A 19,539-nucleotide genomic window follows, 5' to 3' on the forward strand; every position below is an offset into this window, starting at 1 on the left:
GATACATGGCACTATTTTCCAACAGTCACCAAGCCTTCGTGAGCAATGGACCGAACTTTCCACCAATAATTCAATCCACTGACAACAGAAAACCACTCCTTGGTCACAGATCCACTCAATGTTCTTTCAGCTTGCCAAAAAGATGGAAATAACATGATGTAAGATGTGGACTTTCAGATCAGCACCATCTATGTCTGTGTGGCCTTGGTCAAATTGGTGACACGATTTCACTATGGCTAGATGCGAGCTCGTATTTGGTCCATGTACCACCAAATTTCATGGTGACTCTGTGTACAATTTAGACATTTTGCTAGCAATAATCATACTGTCCCATGTTCTTCAACTTTAGCGTATATTTCTAAGCTACCATATCATTTCAATCACACCCTGTCACACACTTGTTATCTGTACCACAGCAAAACTGAGTCTGCAGGAAATCCGGAACATGTACTCTCTTCTGACGATGAGCCACTCTTGTTGCACAATTGTCTTAGTGTGGGACAACATGGTTAACTTATTTTCAGAAGTATCTAAGTACGTGGTGCCTAGATTCATATTCCCCAGATACCATCTCTTTGTATGATAAGCACAATTGTAAGATTTCACTGAATTTTCACTTGGTAATTTTTTATCCCCACCTCATCCCAGTTTAATCAATGTATTACAAGCATGATTATCCTGCACACAGGACTGATGCTCTGTGATTGATTCCATTCTTTTTTCTAATGCTCTTAACCACATATTAAACTGAACTTCGGCCCAAATTAATGATACATGAATTATCAAATGAATTAAAAAGCATACTGTCATGATGATTTACAGTATGCCTGATGCTCTAACAATGACATCATGACCCAACTGCCAAACGGAAGCTGTCTCTGCTAATTGGGCTGCTTGTGGTATTTACAGGTAGTCACAGGTATTAACGAAATGTGTCACAGTGAGTTCATGTGCCACATATTATGTCAGCTACAGTTATGCTAGGCGTATTTGAATTCCATATGCTAAATCAGACAATGGAAAATCCAGGATGTAAAATATCTATTCATTGGCAACATGACAAAAGGAACGACCTCAAAACCCAAAGATAAGCCCTGGGCATGCACCTTTAAAAGAGAAGCAAGTGGAAAAAATATATCATTCAGTAACAGTTTTGACACATTTTATCTATGATTTTCAAGCCAATTAGGATACAAGCTTCTTCCGCTATTAGATTGAGTAATGATGGATTTCCTCCTTTAGCAACACATGATGTATCAGAACATTTGGCTACTTAAAATTTATAATTTTCTATTTACATTATGCTTGCCAATGACAGAGCATGTAGAAAGTGTTAGTTTGCAAAACTATGAAACAGTTAAGATATTTTACCTTGCCTTCTGCATCACAAGAAAAGACAGTGAGTTCTGTGAGGGAAGTAAGAACTGCAACACGACATGCATTGGTCGCAGACAACTGGGGTAGCCGACTGAGGAAAACAAATACATTTCCACCTTTTGCAGCAACAGCGAGTAGCTGCCCATCCTCACTCCATGCGAGGTGTTGGGCCCCGACCTCATCCTCTAGTGTGAGTACAGCACTTGTTTCCTGAAGGTTGCTCACATCGTGCACTTTCACTCTGACAAAAGCAGTTCAATGTTAGGAGACATATATGTCCTTAACACAACACAAATAAATAAAATATTTAAAACAGTAGCTCCTTATGGTACAATTTTTTTATATATATCCAATTACATTATATTCCTTATTGTATGTGTTCACTGTGTGAATTGTTGGATGAAGATATTTAACCAAAGTTTCAGTTCAAACACTGAAAACTAAATATTTTCACATTTGTTCAGTAATGTTCTAAGAGTTTCTAAACTGGTCCTGAATTGATTATAGTTAAAGTATAGTTTCTAAAGTTAGTTTGTGTGTGCACAATATCCATATTCTCGGAGCTGTATTCACTACCATCATTCTGAAGTAATCTCTTAGTTTTCAAGATCGGCATTCATTTCATAATTCCATCCGAATGGAAGAAGAGATTTTTTTCAAAGCTGCTCATCATCAATGAAACAATTTTTGCCAGCAAGATATAAACATGAGGCAGCCAATAAAACCACGAGATAGATATGAAAAGCATATTACAGAAAGTTTCATAGCAGCAAAAACTTACAGTTTTAACTTGTGTTTACTTTCTGACATAATAGACAGGCATTGTCAAAGCGAACATCAAGATGTAATCAACTACATTACAGCTTTAACATGGTAGCACCATCTCCACAGATGATATATATTGTGTAAAAGCAGCACCAACAAATTTCATTATTTGATATTTAACTATGACACATTGTACCAGACACACTTTTGATAGGTCATCATTGTGCTGTAGCTTTAAAATCACATACTTTTATAGCCGACAAGTTATAACACTAAAATCATCAACCACTGGGAAGACTTTAACTACCAATACTGTAATTTTCTTATAACAAATTCTAATTAAAACAACGCATTTTCAAGAGATCCACGGTCTGCTGGTGCTTTCAAACAGCCTATATTCATACCACATACTCTATAACAACACAAAATCACCAAATATGGGGTTTAGTTCCATACAATATGGCGTCTTCTAAGTGCTGATTGTGACATAAAACCGATGGTGCACCTCATTGGCCACGTTCCTCTCCATGATGGAAAAATCTGACGTGCCTGATTCTTCATTTCATGCTTTGAAGTGTAGTGGAATGTGAAATTCTATGCTTCGACATCGCCAGTTCTTGTTCACGGCCGTTTTCATGTCCCTCGAGAGGACTGCTTTTATGTAGCTCATTAAATCATATACTCCCTATTGCAAGGATACAGATATTGGATATGAAATAAGGAAACAATATATAAGCAGCACATTAAGATTACTGGGACTATTATTAACATTTTGTCGAGAACACTGTGTTCTCATAATATGTTGCCATTAGACCAGTAGAGACCTCTTTGATATATTAACTATGGCTTATTCATCCTTCATTCCTTTCTACCTCCTACATTTCTGTTATATTTTTTCTTCTATTTCTTTCTTCAAACTCACTTTCTTCCTCCAGCTTTTGTGGTAGGTCCTCAATGTTTCAAGATCTCTCAGGGAAGCCTTGACCCTAGAGAGTGTGTCCCCAGGAGCAAGACCAGGAAATGCTTGTCAGCAGCTCCTGGCTGTTGAAGGTTATGAAGAAATAAAATATCTCTCATGGACCAAAAAGGCTGGAGACAAATCCAGCCATGATAGGCCATGCAAGCTAGTAGAGGCAAAAATGTGTGCTTTCAACCATGGAACAATCCTCAGAAGGAGTGGAAATAGTGAAAGACAACCCAGCTATTCCCAAAGACTAAAATTTGATACACAGAGAAACAGACACTGACAGCAAAGGTGGAGGAAGTGTTGGACTTAATGAACAGGAGGAGAGAGCAGTGGATATAGGCTTTACTTGATTGGGAAAGAGAAAGAAAAATGACATGGTGTGGCAGTAAGGGCAGGGTTGAAAGAGGATGAAGAGGAAGTGTGTTGGATCTAGCACAGCAACGTAAGTAATTCTGAATACAAACAATGCAGAAATAAGGCAAGCTATATTTTGACATCAATAGTTACACAGAACAGTGCAGTACAATATGTCAAAAAGGTAATGCCACAGAGTATACAAAGCATAGTCATAGAGGTCTATTATACTCCATATACCACACTTTGCCACACACAGGTTCATAGGTGAAATATATTGTTCATATATCCTCAATTCCCCCCTTTGAACAGATGTTTCGGATGTCACTTTTAGCAGTCAAACCATATTGTCTCACTATCTTCTGAAATTTCTCCTTGTTTGGTTAGCAGATCAGCCAACATCTCTTCTGTGCACAAATAGTCTACTTCACTATTCCCTTGCTCTATGTGATCCCTTTTAAAATGGTTCTTTATAACGATGTGTTTGGCTCTGGCTCTTGTAACACTGTTTTTGGCTAAGTTTATAGCACCCTTGTTGTCACAGAATATCTCGGTAGGTTCCATAGTAATATTAAACTCTATATCAGTTATGAGAGTCCTGATCCACTATGCTTCTTGAATTGTGTGTGATCCAGCCATATACTAAGCTTCTACAGTGCTCAAGGCTACTGTTTTCTGCCTTTTACAAGACCAGGATATAAGTACTCCCATTAATCTAAAACAACACCCAGTAATGGAATGGTTACTCTCCAACTCACTTCCCCAATCTGCATCACTACAGTCCTAAAGTTTTATATTTCCCATATTACAATATCTTAATTTATAGTCTGTTGTTCCCTTTACCTATCTAAAGATTCTTTTAACAGCTCTCCAATGTTCCTCTCTTGGGCTTTTGCAGAATGTGCTTACAGCATTTGTGGCATAAACGATGTCAGACCTCGATGTTTGTGACAAATACAAAAGGCTCCCCATTGCCTCCAAATACGGTACATTAAAATTGCATTCTATATTTTCTTCATTGGTTATTACCTTGGCTCCTGCTTGCATTGGTGTGGGTTTACAAGCACTTGTGCCAAACTTTTCAAAATCGTCTTCATGTATGACGACTGGTCTATACATAGCTCTTCCATCTTCTAATTTTTAAAAATCTTCATATCAATTAGTGTTTTACCTCTCCCTAGTCATGTAAGTTAAGTCTGGTTTATAATTGTCTTTTAAAATTGTTCATCTGTTGTTCATCTTTAGTTAGAATGAAGAAATCATCCAACCATATAGCCATTATTGTGACCCTTTCTTTCTTTTCTTTTTCTAGAAGAGTTTTTTAGCTTATTCTGGTGGGCTCACACATATTTCTTCAACTAATTTCCCATTTAAGTACGCTGCCTTCACATCCATTTGATGAATTAATAATTTTTCTTTTATTTTCTGGTCTAAAAGGTATCTAAGTGATTCACATTTTACCACTGGCAAAAACGTTTCTCTTTAGTCTATCCCTTCTTTTCATGAACATCCCTTGACTAAAAGTCGTGCTTTATATTTTGGCATTGCACTCTCAAGATTTTTTCCGTTGAAACACCCGTTATGATTGTAACAGATTTTTCCTTTTTGACATTTGAACTTGTTCGAAAGTTTCATTTTGATACAATGACTAATCCTATCTCCACAACTTCTCTCCATTGTTTAGATTTCAAGAACACTCATAGCCTCTTCAACTGTTGTAGGTTTACCATTAAAAGGTTGGGCTATATGGATATCATAATCAGGATAATCATTAGGTTTAGGTAAATGAAATGAATGTCTCAAAATACTTTCTTCCTCTTCTTCATCCTCTAAAACTTCATCTTCATAGAATGTCCCTGCGTGTTCATTGCCATCTTCTTCTTCCTCTTCTTCATTTTCTGTTTATATTCCAGAATTAGCATTTCTTGAACTTTATGACATTAATGAAGGGGTTATATTCTCCTGGTGATCCTCTTTTATTTTGGTTTATTATTCTCAAGGAATACAACATTTCTACTAGTCAGTATCTTCTTATTCACAGGATTCGTGAGTTGGTAACCCCTAGAGTCTCCACAACAGCCTACAAAAATATATTTCTTAGACTTTGGGTCCCATTTCCTCTCAACTGTTTCAGGGTCTGTACTAGCCTCATTTCCAAAAAAATTATACCCCTAATTGTTCTCTCTGCAACTCCATTCTGGGCTGGACTGGATCTAACAATGGTTTGGTGTTTAATTTCTACTTCTTTCAAATGTTCCTTGAATTTTTGGCTGGTATACTCTGTCCCATTACCAGCTCTGACAATTTTAATCTTCTTCGCCATTTATTTTTCTATCCACATTGTGAAAGGTCTCAAAAATATCACTCACTTGATCTTTAGAACTTAAAAAATAAACATGGCTGTGATTTCTTTACATTTACAACGATCTTCTATTCCTGTCACCATATCCTTTAATAACCAATTGCCCTTTCTATTTAGGTGCCCAAGTCTTTTATGGCATAAGATACCACAATTTCACCTACGTCTTTAGCAGAATCTAACTTCAAAATTCCCCTTTCATTTGCCTCCACTGGTTAACTATTTTTGCTCCATTTATATCAAAGGTTACTCAGTTTCCCTTCTTGACTATTTCATTTCCAGATAACAAGTTAGTTGCAACATCTTTTACATAGTAAACATCATGTGTTGTAATATTTTCTTGTTCTCAATTCACAACTGTCTTAAGATCAACTTTCCCAGCTAGCTAACACTGTTACTTGGAACCATCCACTGTGAATATACCAATATGTATTTTATTACTGACATCATAAAGAGCTGCTATGTCTCTAATAATATGCATTGATGCTCCTGAACCTAATATAAATTCTGGTTCTTTATTACTCATTAGTCTCAAAGAGTGATATATGGAGAGTGACTTGCCTTGATCAGCAGTTCTCTCTCTGGACTATTTGCATCATATCTTTTTTTCTTGTAATTAACCTATAGTGGCACTGGGGTGCCATGTGACCCATCTTCTGGCAATTGTAGCACATGACTGGTTTCTTCTTTCTCTTCTTAGAATAAAATGCTGTAGCTGTTTCCTTCTCTGAAGTAAGACACACTAATGTACTTTTCATGTTCTGAAGGATTTTCACTTTTACACTGTCTCACATAATCGTTATGCCTGAGCTATCTAACCTCACAATCATGGGTTCATATTTTTCAGGCAGTCCTACTAGCAATAACATGTCTACCCTTTCATCGGCAATCTCAAACCCAATGTTCCTTAATCAATTCAATGTCGATATTATCTTGTTGACATAAGCGTCCAAGTTCTAAGAGTCAAGTAGTTCTAAGTTCGTGGAGCAATCTGACCTTCCTCGTATGGTCATCATCTTAAAATGCATTCTGTAACTAGTCGCAAACTTCTTTTGCTGCCACAGAGTTCCCTATGTGTACACAGTTCACTGGATCAATCAATAATAGCAGCTTTGATCTTGTCTTCCAGTCCTTATTTGTGTAAAAGCCAGAGTCTGGCCTTGACAGCCAGAGACAGTGGTTATGTGTGTGTGAGTTGTATTTGTGTGAATATGTGTGTGTGTGTGTGTGTGTGTGTGTGTGTGTGTCTGTGTGTGTGGTCTAATTCAGAAGAAAGTCATTTGGCTGAGAGCTTACTTCCTACTTGTTTAGCAGTCCAAGTTGTGGCTGTCTACAACTCAGCATCTCCACTCTGTGGTGAGTAGCAATCTATCCTATACATAATATTGTCATTATTGCATTCAGGATTTTCCATGGTTTAATTCATGATACTACATTTAAAAGGCAAATTACAATCTGATTTCGTTAGAAATGAGATAAATGAAGAGTTTAATGACGTGTATACAGGTTTAAAACAAATTTCAGACACTGGCATAAGATTAAATATTTTAAAATGAGGTAAAGATTCAGATTAAACAGCTTTCACTTTTGCAACCTTCCAAGAATATATAAATGATTTAACTGAACAATAAGTTCAAGAAAACACTGAGCCGTCTGTCAGTATCAGTGACAATTAACTGTCACGATAATGAAATACAATTCATAAATGTAAAGGCACATTCCTTCAACTATAATAGAAGATAAAAATAATGATATGTACAAAAGGGGGTCACATTACTCTCCCCATAAGACATATGTAATTAACTTCTTAATGTTTATAGAGCTCATCCCTAATTCAAGAAAGCTATTTAACGGTAAAAAAACATACACAGGAAGCAGAGCAAGTAGATGTATTTACAATGAGATTGTTTGTTTAAGTGGCAGGATATGTGGTGATCCACTTTGCTCCTTTCCAGAGAAATGCATCCTTATGTCTGCTTATAGATGAATGTTATTTAAAACCTTTAAGGCATCAGATGTAAAGGTACAGATATTTTGTGGAGTTGCTATTTTTATTTACACATGTCGAGGGATGAGGGCAGCAATCATAGAAACCTCATGAGGGAAAATGCCTGCTTGGACACAAATATAGAAGTTCCATGAATCACCTCCCTGCTTTGGAGATGTGCCGAATTCCTAAGATTATATATACATGGTGGAGCACAAAAAACTTGTACCAAATATACACTGCTCGCAAATTACACACGAATTGTTATCCACCATCAGTAGATTCAACAACAAATGGATGAACATGTAATTATTAGATAAATAAGCTACTGCAAAGGTCTACACAGATGACAATTGGAGGGCGACAATCAGCAGTCTACAAGTTGGTGCCAGTTTTTCGTGCGCCAACCTGTACCTGAACAATAGACAATTACACTGTGAGAAACAAAGGAAATGTTTTGAGAGTCATTCTGTGGTTGATCTTGATGCGATTTGATTCATGTGTACTGCAGAAGTCAATTTAAATGTTATTAATTCAAAGTGGATTTCATACATTATCTGGTAAAGATTAGAAATATGGTGTAAGAATGTTTAACTGCAACGCCAGTGCAGACAGATCGTAAGGCCAAAATAACCAAAGGCATCATCATCAAGAAAATAAAGTAAGAACTAAATTAATATTTCTTAGTGTCCTGCGGTCAGCAGGAAAGAACCAACAGTCAAGTTTGATCAAACTTTATTTAAAAAAAAAAAGCTTTCTTGGCATGCGTTTGAAAATTAGTATTTTCAAACGCAAGAGCAAAAAGAAAACCCCACAATTCTTGTGGTGGCAAAACCAGATACGAATACAAGACAATGAAAGAAAATAAAGACCAAAATCTACTCTACCAATTACAAGATACAACATGCTAGGGACCGATGACCAAGCAGCTTGGTCCCTTTCCCCCTTTTAAACCAACATGCTACTGAATGCTACAGTGAGTGTATACTGTGCTACAGCTGGTGTAAGTACTGGCCGGAGCTGTCCTAGCGGTAGGTAAACAATCCGGTCTGACTGCCCGGGCATGCTTATACCGCCAAGTTGGCGGAATGCTACACGAGTTCCAACTGCTGTCACAGGTTTTCTGACAAAGTAGTTCCATGTTTATTCAGAAAGCCTGTTATTGTTTACATCCACTGGCGATGTTTCGATCTGAGCTCTTGAAGGGAGGTCGGCAGCCCATCTTGCATATCTGCTGTGCAGACCCTGTAACTGACAAGGGGCCGCTTCGACATTTCTCCCCCTGGAAAAAAGAATGCACAGCACCACAAACGTCCATAGGAGTAGGAGCATCCTGGTTGACATCAATGGGTTCATGGCCGGCATGAGCCAGAGGCTGTGACGCAGCAGCGGCAGCTGATTCCATCACAGAGCAGCCAGTGACAGGCACTGGCAGCTCCCCCAGGGTGTCGTCGTCCACCAGACGGGAGCGGAGCTGGTTGAGGTGCTGACAGGCAACTGAACTGTCAGACCACCAGACAGACATCATTGCCCAGCTGCAGAGCTTGGTGATGACTGCAGGCGCCCAGCGTGTCCATGGATGAGAGAAGATCCTCGCCCAGACCTCCTGCTGTGTGCTGGAGTGCGGGCGGGAGGGTGAGAAGCCTCAGGAACAAGGACAGATAAGGGAGAGCGGAATGATCGACCGTGAAGTATCTAGACTGTGCTTTCACTGGCAGGAGGGGCGGCGCAGTATGTTGACAAAAAAAGAACCTTGGCACCCTCCAGCAGGTGATGGCGCAGTAGCTTATTGAGCTGGGTCTTGAACATCTGCACAAAACGTTCTGCCCAGCAGTTTGACACAGGGTGAAATGGGGGGTATGGACGAGGGAAATTCCATTGGCAGTAGAGAATTGCTTAAACTCGGTCAAGTAAACTGTGGACCATTATTCATAATGATCATTTTGGGAAGTCCCTAAACAGCAAAGAGGCACCAGGGAATTTTGATAGTCTCAGCAGAAATGGTGTTCATCAAGCAGAAAACATAAGGGTATCCCGACCCAGAGTCGAATTTTGATAGTCTCAGCAGAAGTGATGTTCACCATGCGGGAGACAAAGGAATCCAGGCCTGGAGTTGAGCCACAGGAAATCATGAAACGGCCCCGTGAAATCCAAATGGAGACGTTCCCACGAAGCAACTACATCCGACCATGAAAAATACTCATGTGGGTGCGCTGCCTCACCTGTTTGGCACATGGTGCAGGCTGACACGAGTGAGGCAATGTCTTTATCCAAACCACACCAATAAAGGTATCGGTGATCCAACTGTATGGTGAGGACAATGCCCCAATGGCCAGCGTGGAGGAGGTCGAGGATACAGCGGTGCAATCCATGCAGTATGACCTCCTGGGGAACTCTGAATCACTATGCAAAAGGATGACATCACTGCGAAAAAAGAGACTGTGCCACTGATCCCAAAAATGCTGGACCTCTGCATCGCAGACACTACGACAGCTGGTCAGCCAATCTGCAGGGATTTGTTGGTGGACAGCTTGCAGTGTGTGATCCTGAGTGGTGGCCTGCCGGACCACATTGGCATCTAACAGAAGAGCGTGTCAAACTCACGGTCTGCCCAGGCAGGCGGCCGGGACAGAAAATTGGCATTTGCTTGCCGTTCAGTGGTGCGATAGACAATATCAAAGTCAAACATAGCCAGAAAGAGTGCCCTATGCTGAAGGCGGCGCGCAATCTGGGTGGGCACTGTGACACCTGGCTGAAGCAAAGACACCAAAGGCTTGTGATCAGTCTGCAGAGAGAAATGACGTCCATACACGAAGTCGTAGAGTTTTGTCAGAGCAAAAACTAGTGCCAAAACTTACTTTTCAATTTGACTATATTTGGTTTGAGCGTCAGTTAATTTTCTGGATGCAAAAGCCACCAGCCTCTCAACACCATCGAGCACTTGCGAGAGGACAGCACCCGAGCCATAGTCCAATGCATCTGCGGCGGCGATGAGGGGCAGGAAAGGATTGTAAGTGGCCAGACAAAGAGAGTGGGAGAGAGCTGACATGAACATGTGAAAGCCTTCTCACATGTCGTGTCCCAAACCCAACATGCACCCTTGCGCAATATCCCTGTCAGGGGTTCCAAAATCTCAGCGGCGTGGAGTAAACAACACTGATAATATTTGATTTGACTGAGAACTGATTGTAGTTGCTTCACTCTGGAGGGAGGAGGCAGGTTTTGTATCACCTCGACATATTCCTTAGAGGAATGCAGGCTGCAGGCATCAATCGTGAACCCGAGATAACTGTCCTCTCATGAAAAAAAGTCACACTTTCCTTTTTGGCAATGAAGGTTAGCCTCAGAAAATACTGGAAACAGCCTATCCAGCTTGTCCGCGAGGTCCACCACAGATGAGCCACCGACAATGACTTCGTCCAGATAATTGGCCGCACCAGGCACCTGGCTTGTGAGGTGTTCCAAATAACATTGGAAAATGGCAGGGTTGCTGACAATGCCAAATGGAAGGCAGTAGCACCGGAAAAGGCCACACGGGGTATTGATGACTAGGATCTGCTGAGAGTCCTCGTCCAATGGCAGCTGCTAATAAGCATCATGCAAATCAATTTTGGCGAAAATGCTTGAGCCCACAAGACACGTATTTCATCCATCGATAGAACAGGATATGCATCGATGACGAACCAAGAATTGACCATGACCTTAAAATCACCACAGATGCGTAAAGCACGATTCGGCTTCTCTACTATCATGATAGGTGTCGCCCTGCAACTGTGTGCAGCGAGAGAAAGGATGTCTTTATCTTGTAAGAGGCGAAATTCCAGCTGGGTGGGCTTTTTTTTTTTAAAAAAAAGAAGAAGAAGAAGAAGAAGAAGAAGAAGAAAGAAAGAAGAGGGACAGCAGTGGGAAGCAGCTCAACCGCTGATGTGGAGGATGAGAACAACACTACGTATTTGTTGAGCAACAGGGCGAGGAGGATATTCAATGAGGGGATCGAAACCACCTGTACCGCATCCTGCACTGACAAACCCAGACAATCAAAAATGTCCACACCCAGAAGGTTAGTAGCACTGGAGGATCTGCCCACCAAAAAATGAGCGGTGAAGGAACAACCGTTGTAAGAGGTTGATGTGGAAAAAAACGCCGTCGACTGATATAGGGTGTTTACTGAAACTGCACAAGGCGTGAGTGTACAGGGATAAAGCCGGCAAGCCCAAGCGTTGGTATGTGGCACCATCCACAACAGAAATGGATGAGGCCGTGTCAATTTGGAAGACCACCGGAATATGCATGACCTCCAAGGTAATAAGAAAACGGGCACCTGACTGGGAAATGATGGAGAATACTTGGCTGTCAATGGAATGCAAGGCTTCCAGGTCCTGACGTGACAATTCGTGACAAGCCTGTGGGTACCCAGGAAGTGTCGCATCTACGTGATATTTCTGCGAAGCCTGACACACCACGGCAATATAGCCCACTCAGCTGCAAGTCATGCACCTTGCTCGTCAGTAGGGGCACTCCGACTGCTGGTGATTCCGGAAACAGTATGACAGGATGGAAACCTGGTGAAAGACATTCTGTCTCGGGATAGACCAATGGATCGAAGAGACTCCTACTCGGTGCTACGCAACTGGCAAGCTGCAAAAACAGCCGGATCAAGATGTGGCAATTGTAGCCGGTAAGACTGTTCAAACATATGAATGATCGGCAGACAGGTGTCAAGGAATGGTCCTGTAACAGCCAAATGACCTTCATCTGGTGCATGAAGCACCACTATATTGCGAATCAACAAAGAGGCATAAGACTGCTTGCAGGTAATGTTGGCGCACCGGAATTTACAATCGTGGAAAATACCCTGGAGCATCGTAATCCATTCCTGATGTGTCTGACCTGGGGACTTTCAACAAGAAAAGAAAGTCTGATGGGCAGAGGTGACGTGTATTTGTGCGTCAAAGTACACAAAAAGACAGCTCCTAATATGGGTAAGTGAGAGATTGCGAGGGGACTGCTCAGGGTTCACATGCAGAATTAAACAATACACCTGTGGACCGACCGTTGCAAAAAAACACCCCTCACTTTGATTTTCATCGTGAATCCCATGTGCCAGTAAACGTTGACCTATCGAAAACTGGAAACATCGGTGGAGCCACATGCAAAGAGTTCAATTTACCTGCGATTGAATCAACTCTATGAGCTACCTCTTGCAATGCTGAGGAGTGACAGCAAAGTTCTGACCTTGCGTGCGCTGCCTGAATCTGCTGTAGAGTTTCCACCAAGGACTGAAGAAGTTCCTCTGAGTAGGCCATTTCATTCGAAAATGAAAGTTTTATCCTCATCGCCAATAACTGTAGTTGTAATATATTGATTATTTCTTGCTACTGTAGTGTTATCTTGAAGCTGTGAGAAAGGAGGGCAGGTGTTCCAAGGTGCGGAAGCAGAAGCATTGCTGAGAGCAGACGAAACTAGGAGAGATATTGTTACATGAAGTAAACCATAAGGGGAGAGCCTTGCGAAAATGCAGACACCCCCAGACACGGTCCCAGGGCGTTAGTTCCTCTTAAGGAATTAACATGTTACTTCATATGTCGTCTAGACGCTGTCGTAGCCACCATAGAACTTGGTAACCAGCAGGCACGTTGTAGCGTAAAAAGCCAGCTTGATACCAGCCCTGAGAACAGCAATGTCAGTAGGCTCAAAAGGGTTAGAAAGAGAGCAAAAACACCAAAAACTGTTGACCTAGCACTCCCTACTCCAGGGAGCCCGAGGGGCGGGACGAAATGATGTATAACAATAATGTTGCAAGCCTTATTTGGCAGAGCAGTTCCGTTTAGCTTTCAGCTGAACAATGTTGATACCAAATACAGACTTAATTAGTGCAACTGCATTAACATCCCCGCCTTACGAGCAGTAGAGCGAACCTAACTAAACCCTGATTGGCAGGCACCTGAAAGAGACCTACGGGATTGGCTGGGTGGCTTTAAGTGGGAAAAACAGTGCCCCCTCGTGACTTTTTAAAACCCCTAGATTCCACATTTTGGCAGAGTTCTCAGTCAGACAATCTGGGCGCCGAATCCACATCCGTCGACTCCAGCCTCGGTCCAGCTCAGCATAAGTCTGTTCTCTCTCTTGGAGTGCCTCAGTGAACAGTGTCACAATCAGTATGTTTTGTTTTGCAACTAAGTTGTTGCCTTAAGATGCTCTTAGTGTTTGCTACTGTGATTAGCATCCACTCCTGGGACTTCTGCACTGGCTTCTGTAGTAACAGCATTATTCACACTTTTTCTAAACCTAGAACTAGCCTCCAGTGTATTAGTTAGTCCTGTCTGGAATAAACAACTACTTCAAAACCCTGTTGGTCCAAGAGTCTCCACAATGAGTTCCTTACCAAGTCTCACCATCTGCATTTCTAGTAAATGTCTGTACCAGTGTTGGCTCAGATAGAAGAAAACAATAAAATGCCTTCACTGTGAATTGTCCTTCTGTCTTCTGCTCTGTACTACTTGGGAGCGCACACTGACCAGTAACCCCTTTTCTTCCCTCTCCCACCTATGTCAGGACATGACATAGTGTCCTGCAATTGGCAGGAAAGAACAAACAGTCAACTCTGAACACACTAATTTAAAAAAAACGCCTTCTTGGCATGCACTAATTTTCAAATACGAGATCAAGGGAAAAAAAACCACAATTCTTGTGGCGGCAAAACCAGATAAGAATAAAAGACAATGAAAGAAAATAAAGACCAAAATCTACTCTACCAATTACAAGACACAACATGCTACTGAACACTATGGCGAGTGTATACTATGCTAGAGCTGGTAAAAGTACTAGCCAGAGCTGTCCTCACGGCAGGTAAACACAGGCGGTCTAACTGTTCGGGTGTGCTTATAATACCAAGTCGGCGAAGTGCTACATGAGTCACATGAGTTCCAACTGGGGGAACACTATCACATGTATTCTGGCTTGTAGTTCCGTGTTTATTCGCAAAGCCTGTTACTGTTTACATCCACTGGCGATGTTTCAATCTGAGATCTTGAAGGGAAGTCGGCAGCCCATCTTGCTTGTCTGTTGTGTGGGCCCTCAAACTGATATGGGGCCGCTACGACAATTTCAATGATGGTATACCACAAGACCTATTTTTTTCACATTAATTTCCTGTTGTCTTTACAGAATTACCTTTTGATAAATACAGACAAAGTAAAAAACTATTATTCAGTAAATCCAAGCAGTAAGTATACTGTATAAAGAAGATAACTGTGGCTTACTGTAAGCAACTTAGGTGATCTATGTGCCAGATGGCCAAAAATCTAATGGCAATATTAAGCACCGATGTCAGTAAAAGTCAGCACTACATTAAGAACTCTGTATATTCCATTCAATAGCTGCTTTCATAGCAAAGACTTTATGGTCTCCTTTGACACTAGCTTGCCGCTTGCTGTTTCCCTCAAGATGATCAAGAATAAATTCAACATCACAATGACCGACATCTTCAAATTTGTCCACACATCTACCTTCTCTCTCTCTTCAGTGCCAATTATTATAAACAAACTGGTAGCATCAGCATGGGGTGCCCTATGTCACCAGTAGAGACAAAACTGTCTGTGTGCTCTTATTAAACTTAATCGTAGTGTGTAATAGTGTAGTGTCACAAATTGTTGACAGTAACTGGCACAATCACAGGTAATGTCTAATTTGACTATGATCTGTTTTAATGGACTATTATTTAAATATTTAATTTTCTCTTTCACAAGGATTCAATTCTTGCCGAATTTTTTTCGGTGTGAGTTGAGCAACTAATGCAGCCTGACGCCACTTAGACAGTGCTCTTTCCTTTTTTATTGTTAATAGTTTTTCTAGATTGATTGGAGAAAGTTATCATACCCTTAATTAGCTTCATTGGGAGAAATGTAACACCAATTTTATCATAATATATTAGACATTAACAGAAGAAAAGCCTGACTATTTTATGTAGCAGCAATGGAAAAGGTCTTTATTTGTAATGGTCCATACTGATCACAAAAATTGTACATAACACAATTACCTCATTCAGCCACTGCCATCTTCAGATCTGTTACAAGCAGTAAAACTGTGGAGTAGCTAACTAAGTTCAATTAGCTGAAGCAAAATCACCAACAGGACTAGTCACCATCAACTTTGTACAATAGTACGATATTGTCTACATAGCGTCTGTAATACACAATTTTTTCACAAACGTAAGTATTTTTTCCCTGAAGATCTCAACTAAAGTACCTCGCAAACCAGTATCTGTTGTAATCCTTTTGATAAAAAATATCATCATTAAATTTAAAATAATTAAATGACAATAAAAGTTCTAAAATTTTCAGAAATTCTACTCTTTTCCCTTGACTAATCTTCTTGACTTCTAGCAAGTTCTTTCTCATAACCTCCAATGTATCACTTACTGGGAAATTGGTATTTAAGTTAACAATGTCAAAACAAGCCAATGTAGCTCCAGTTATGACTGGTACATCTTTAATATCCCTTGCAAATTCATAACTATTTTCGACACTGTATGTCTTTTTATAAGTATATGTTGCTGTTGCAAAATAACTGATGATGGCAGAAGTAGAAAGGATATAATATACAGACTGGCGATGGCAAAAAAAAAAAAAAAATCATTTCTGAAGGTAATTTGTCTGGAGTGTAGCCATGTATGGAACTGACACATGGATAATAAACAGTTTAGAAGAGACAAGAATAGAAGGTTTTGGAATGTGGTGCTACATAATAATGCTGAAGATTAGACGGATAGATCACATAACTAATGAGGAGGTACTGACTAGAACTGGGGAGACAAGAAGTTTGTTGCCACTACTTGACTAAAAGAAGGGATCAGTAGATAAGATGCAGTCTGAAACATCAAGGAATCACCGCTTTAGTATTGGGAGTAAGTGTGAGGGGTAAAAACCATAGAAGGAGATGAAGAGATGAATATAGTAAGCAGATTCAGAAGGACATAGATTGCAGTAGTTATTCAGAGATGACAAGGCTCCTGCAGCATACAGCAGCATAGAGAGCTGCAACAAACCAGTCTTTGGACTGAGAACCACAACAACAACAACAACATGCTGATCTCAGCCTGTCTTTGGTTGCGTTCTCATTTATTCTCTCTATTCATGGGTCGCTTAGAGGAAGCCTTCTTGGTTACCCAGGCCTGCCAACCCAAAGTTTGGTACAGATTTATTGATGACATTTTCATGATCTGGACTCACAGTGAAGAAGAACTCCATAATTTCCTCTCCAACCTCAACTCCTTTGGTTCCATCAGATTCACCTGGTCCTACTCCAAATCCCATGCCACTTTCCTTGACGTTGACCTCCACCTGTCCAATGGCCAGCTTCACACGTCCGTCCACATCAAACCCACCAACAAGCAACAGTACCTCCATTATGACAGCTGCCACCCATTCCACATCAAACGGTTCCTTCCCTACAGCCTAGGTCTTCGTGGCAAACAAATCTGCTCCAGTCCGGAATCCTTGAACCATTACACCAACAACCTGAAAACAGCTTTCGCATCCTGTAGCTACCCTCCTGACCTGGTACAGAAGCAAATAACCAGAGCCACTTCCTCATCTCCTCAAACCCGGAACCTCCCACAGAAGAACCCCAAAAGTGCCCCACTTGTGACAGGATACTTTCCGGGACTGGATCAGACTCTGAATGTGGCTCTCCAGCAGGGATACGACTTCCTCAAATCCTGCCCTGAAATGAGATCCATCCTTCATGAAATCCTCCCCACACCACCTAGAGTGTCTTTCCGCCCTCCACCTAACCTTCGTAACCTCTTAGTTCATCCCTATGAAATCCCCAAACCACCTTCCCAACCCTCTGGCTCCTACCCTTGTAACCGCCCCCGGTGTAAAACCTGTCCCATGCACCCTCCCACCACCACCTGCTCCAGTCCTGTAACCCGGAAGGTGTACACGATCAAAGGCAGAGCCACGTGTGAAAGCACCCACGTGATTGACCAACTGACCTGCCTACACTGTGAAGCCTTCTATGTGGGAATGACCAGCAACAAACTGTACATTCGCATGAATGGACACAGGCAGACAGTGTTTGTTGGTAATGAGGATCACCCTGTGGCTAAACATGCCTTGGTGCACGGCCAGCACATCTTGGCACAGTGTTACACCGTCCGGGTTATCTGGATACCTCCCACTAACACCAACCTGTCAGAACTCTGGAGATGGGAACTTGCCCTTCAGCATATCCTCTCTTCTCGCTATCCGCCAGGCCTCAATCTCCGCTAATTTCTAATTTCAATTTGCCGCCGCTCATATCTCACCTGTCTTTCAACAACATCTTTGCCTCTGTACTTCCGCCTCGACTGACATCTCTGCCCAAACTCTTTGCCTTTACAAATGTCTGCTTGTGTCTGTGTATATGCGGATGGATATGTGTGTGTGTGTGTGTGTGTGTGTGTGTGTGTGTGTGTGTGTGTGTGTGTGTGCGAGTGTATACCTGTCCTTTTTTCCCCCCTAAGGTAAGTCTTTCCGCTCCCGGGATTGGAATGACTCCTTACCCTCTCCCTTAAAACCCACATCCTTTCGTCTTTCCCTCTCCTTCCCTCTTTCCTGATGAAGCAACCGTTTGTTGCGAAAGCTTGAATTTTGTGTGTATGTTTGTGTTTGTTTGTGTGTCTATCGACCTGCCAGCGCTTTTGTTTGGTAAGTCTCATCATCTTTGTTTTTAGGTGTGTGTGTGTGTGTGTGTGTGTGTGTGTGTGGAAAGTAAAATGTTGGTAGACGCCAAAAAGGAAGAGGTAAAAGTACACTCTGAACACTTTTCAAAAGAAGAAAATGGGTTAGAATAGGAATCAACTGTAGCTTCAATTTCACATTTAACAAATCATAAATAACAGTATTAATCAGGCACAAAATGAAGAGAGTGTCCACAAGGTGCAACTTTCCCTCTAAATTGACAGGAACAATGTTATTTTTTAGATATCCTTGGTAAAATTTATAGTATAGGTTTTATGTAAGACCACATGCTTCACTGCAGTGAACAGCAGCTACTTACGTATTATCTCCACAGGAAGCAACTTTCCCTATGCACCGACAAAGAGCTATATCATTCAGATTATCTCGGTGATTCTTTACTTGGAACAACTCTTGCCCCACTTCTTTTATGTGTGTCGATATGGCCACAAAGTAACCAGCACTAAACCCGAGCAGAATATATCCATCACCAAACCTAAAATAAGAAATACACTATAACAAAACCAGTACAGCACAAACATTAAGACAAACTTTCATATTTTCTAGCCTGTTGAGTGGAGTAAAAATTCTTTAAATTGGGGAAAAAAACATCAGTCTCCCTACGGTGCCTTAATATTAACAAAAGAAATACATGCAGGAATACACCTCAAGAAAACAGTACAGTAATTTCAGGACAACAAAGATTTCACCATACCGTTTTCGTGAAGTAACATATTTTATGCACAATAATTGCATTTTCTTTGCCAAAAAAGGCAATATTTTCTTTTTTTCTATAAATTCAACATATTTAAGTGAGAAACAACTTGTATATCAGAGATGAGATCTGAACAAGAAGGAAATAATAAATTATATATTGAAATAATGGGAAGTCCATAATGTAATAATGACAATACAGAAAGGATAGATTGCTACTCACCGTCTAGAGGAGAAGTTGAGTCACAGACATGCACAATGAAAAGAATACTAGAAATATTTCAGCTTCTGAACA

At 41.0% G+C, this 19,539-nt stretch overlaps 1 protein-coding gene across 2 annotated transcripts in view; it reads right to left on the reverse strand.

Annotated features, from left to right (window-relative positions):
• LOC126176861 (WD repeat-containing protein 19) overlaps positions 1–19,539 on the reverse strand; it is a 355,977-nt gene that overhangs the window by 194,223 nt on the left and 142,215 nt on the right. For both annotated transcript variants that reach the window (XM_049924048.1, XM_049924049.1), the window contains exons 6-7: positions 18,853–19,026; positions 1,372–1,618 (exon numbers count right to left, since the gene is read on the reverse strand). In XM_049924048.1, the coding sequence (XP_049780005.1) occupies positions 1,372–1,618; positions 18,853–19,026 (421 nt within the window). The remainder of the gene's footprint in view (positions 1–1,371; positions 1,619–18,852; positions 19,027–19,539) is intronic.

This window comes from Schistocerca cancellata, chromosome 3, assembly GCF_023864275.1.
Source record: "Schistocerca cancellata isolate TAMUIC-IGC-003103 chromosome 3, iqSchCanc2.1, whole genome shotgun sequence".
NCBI classification, from domain to species: Eukaryota; Metazoa; Arthropoda; class Insecta; order Orthoptera; family Acrididae; genus Schistocerca; species Schistocerca cancellata.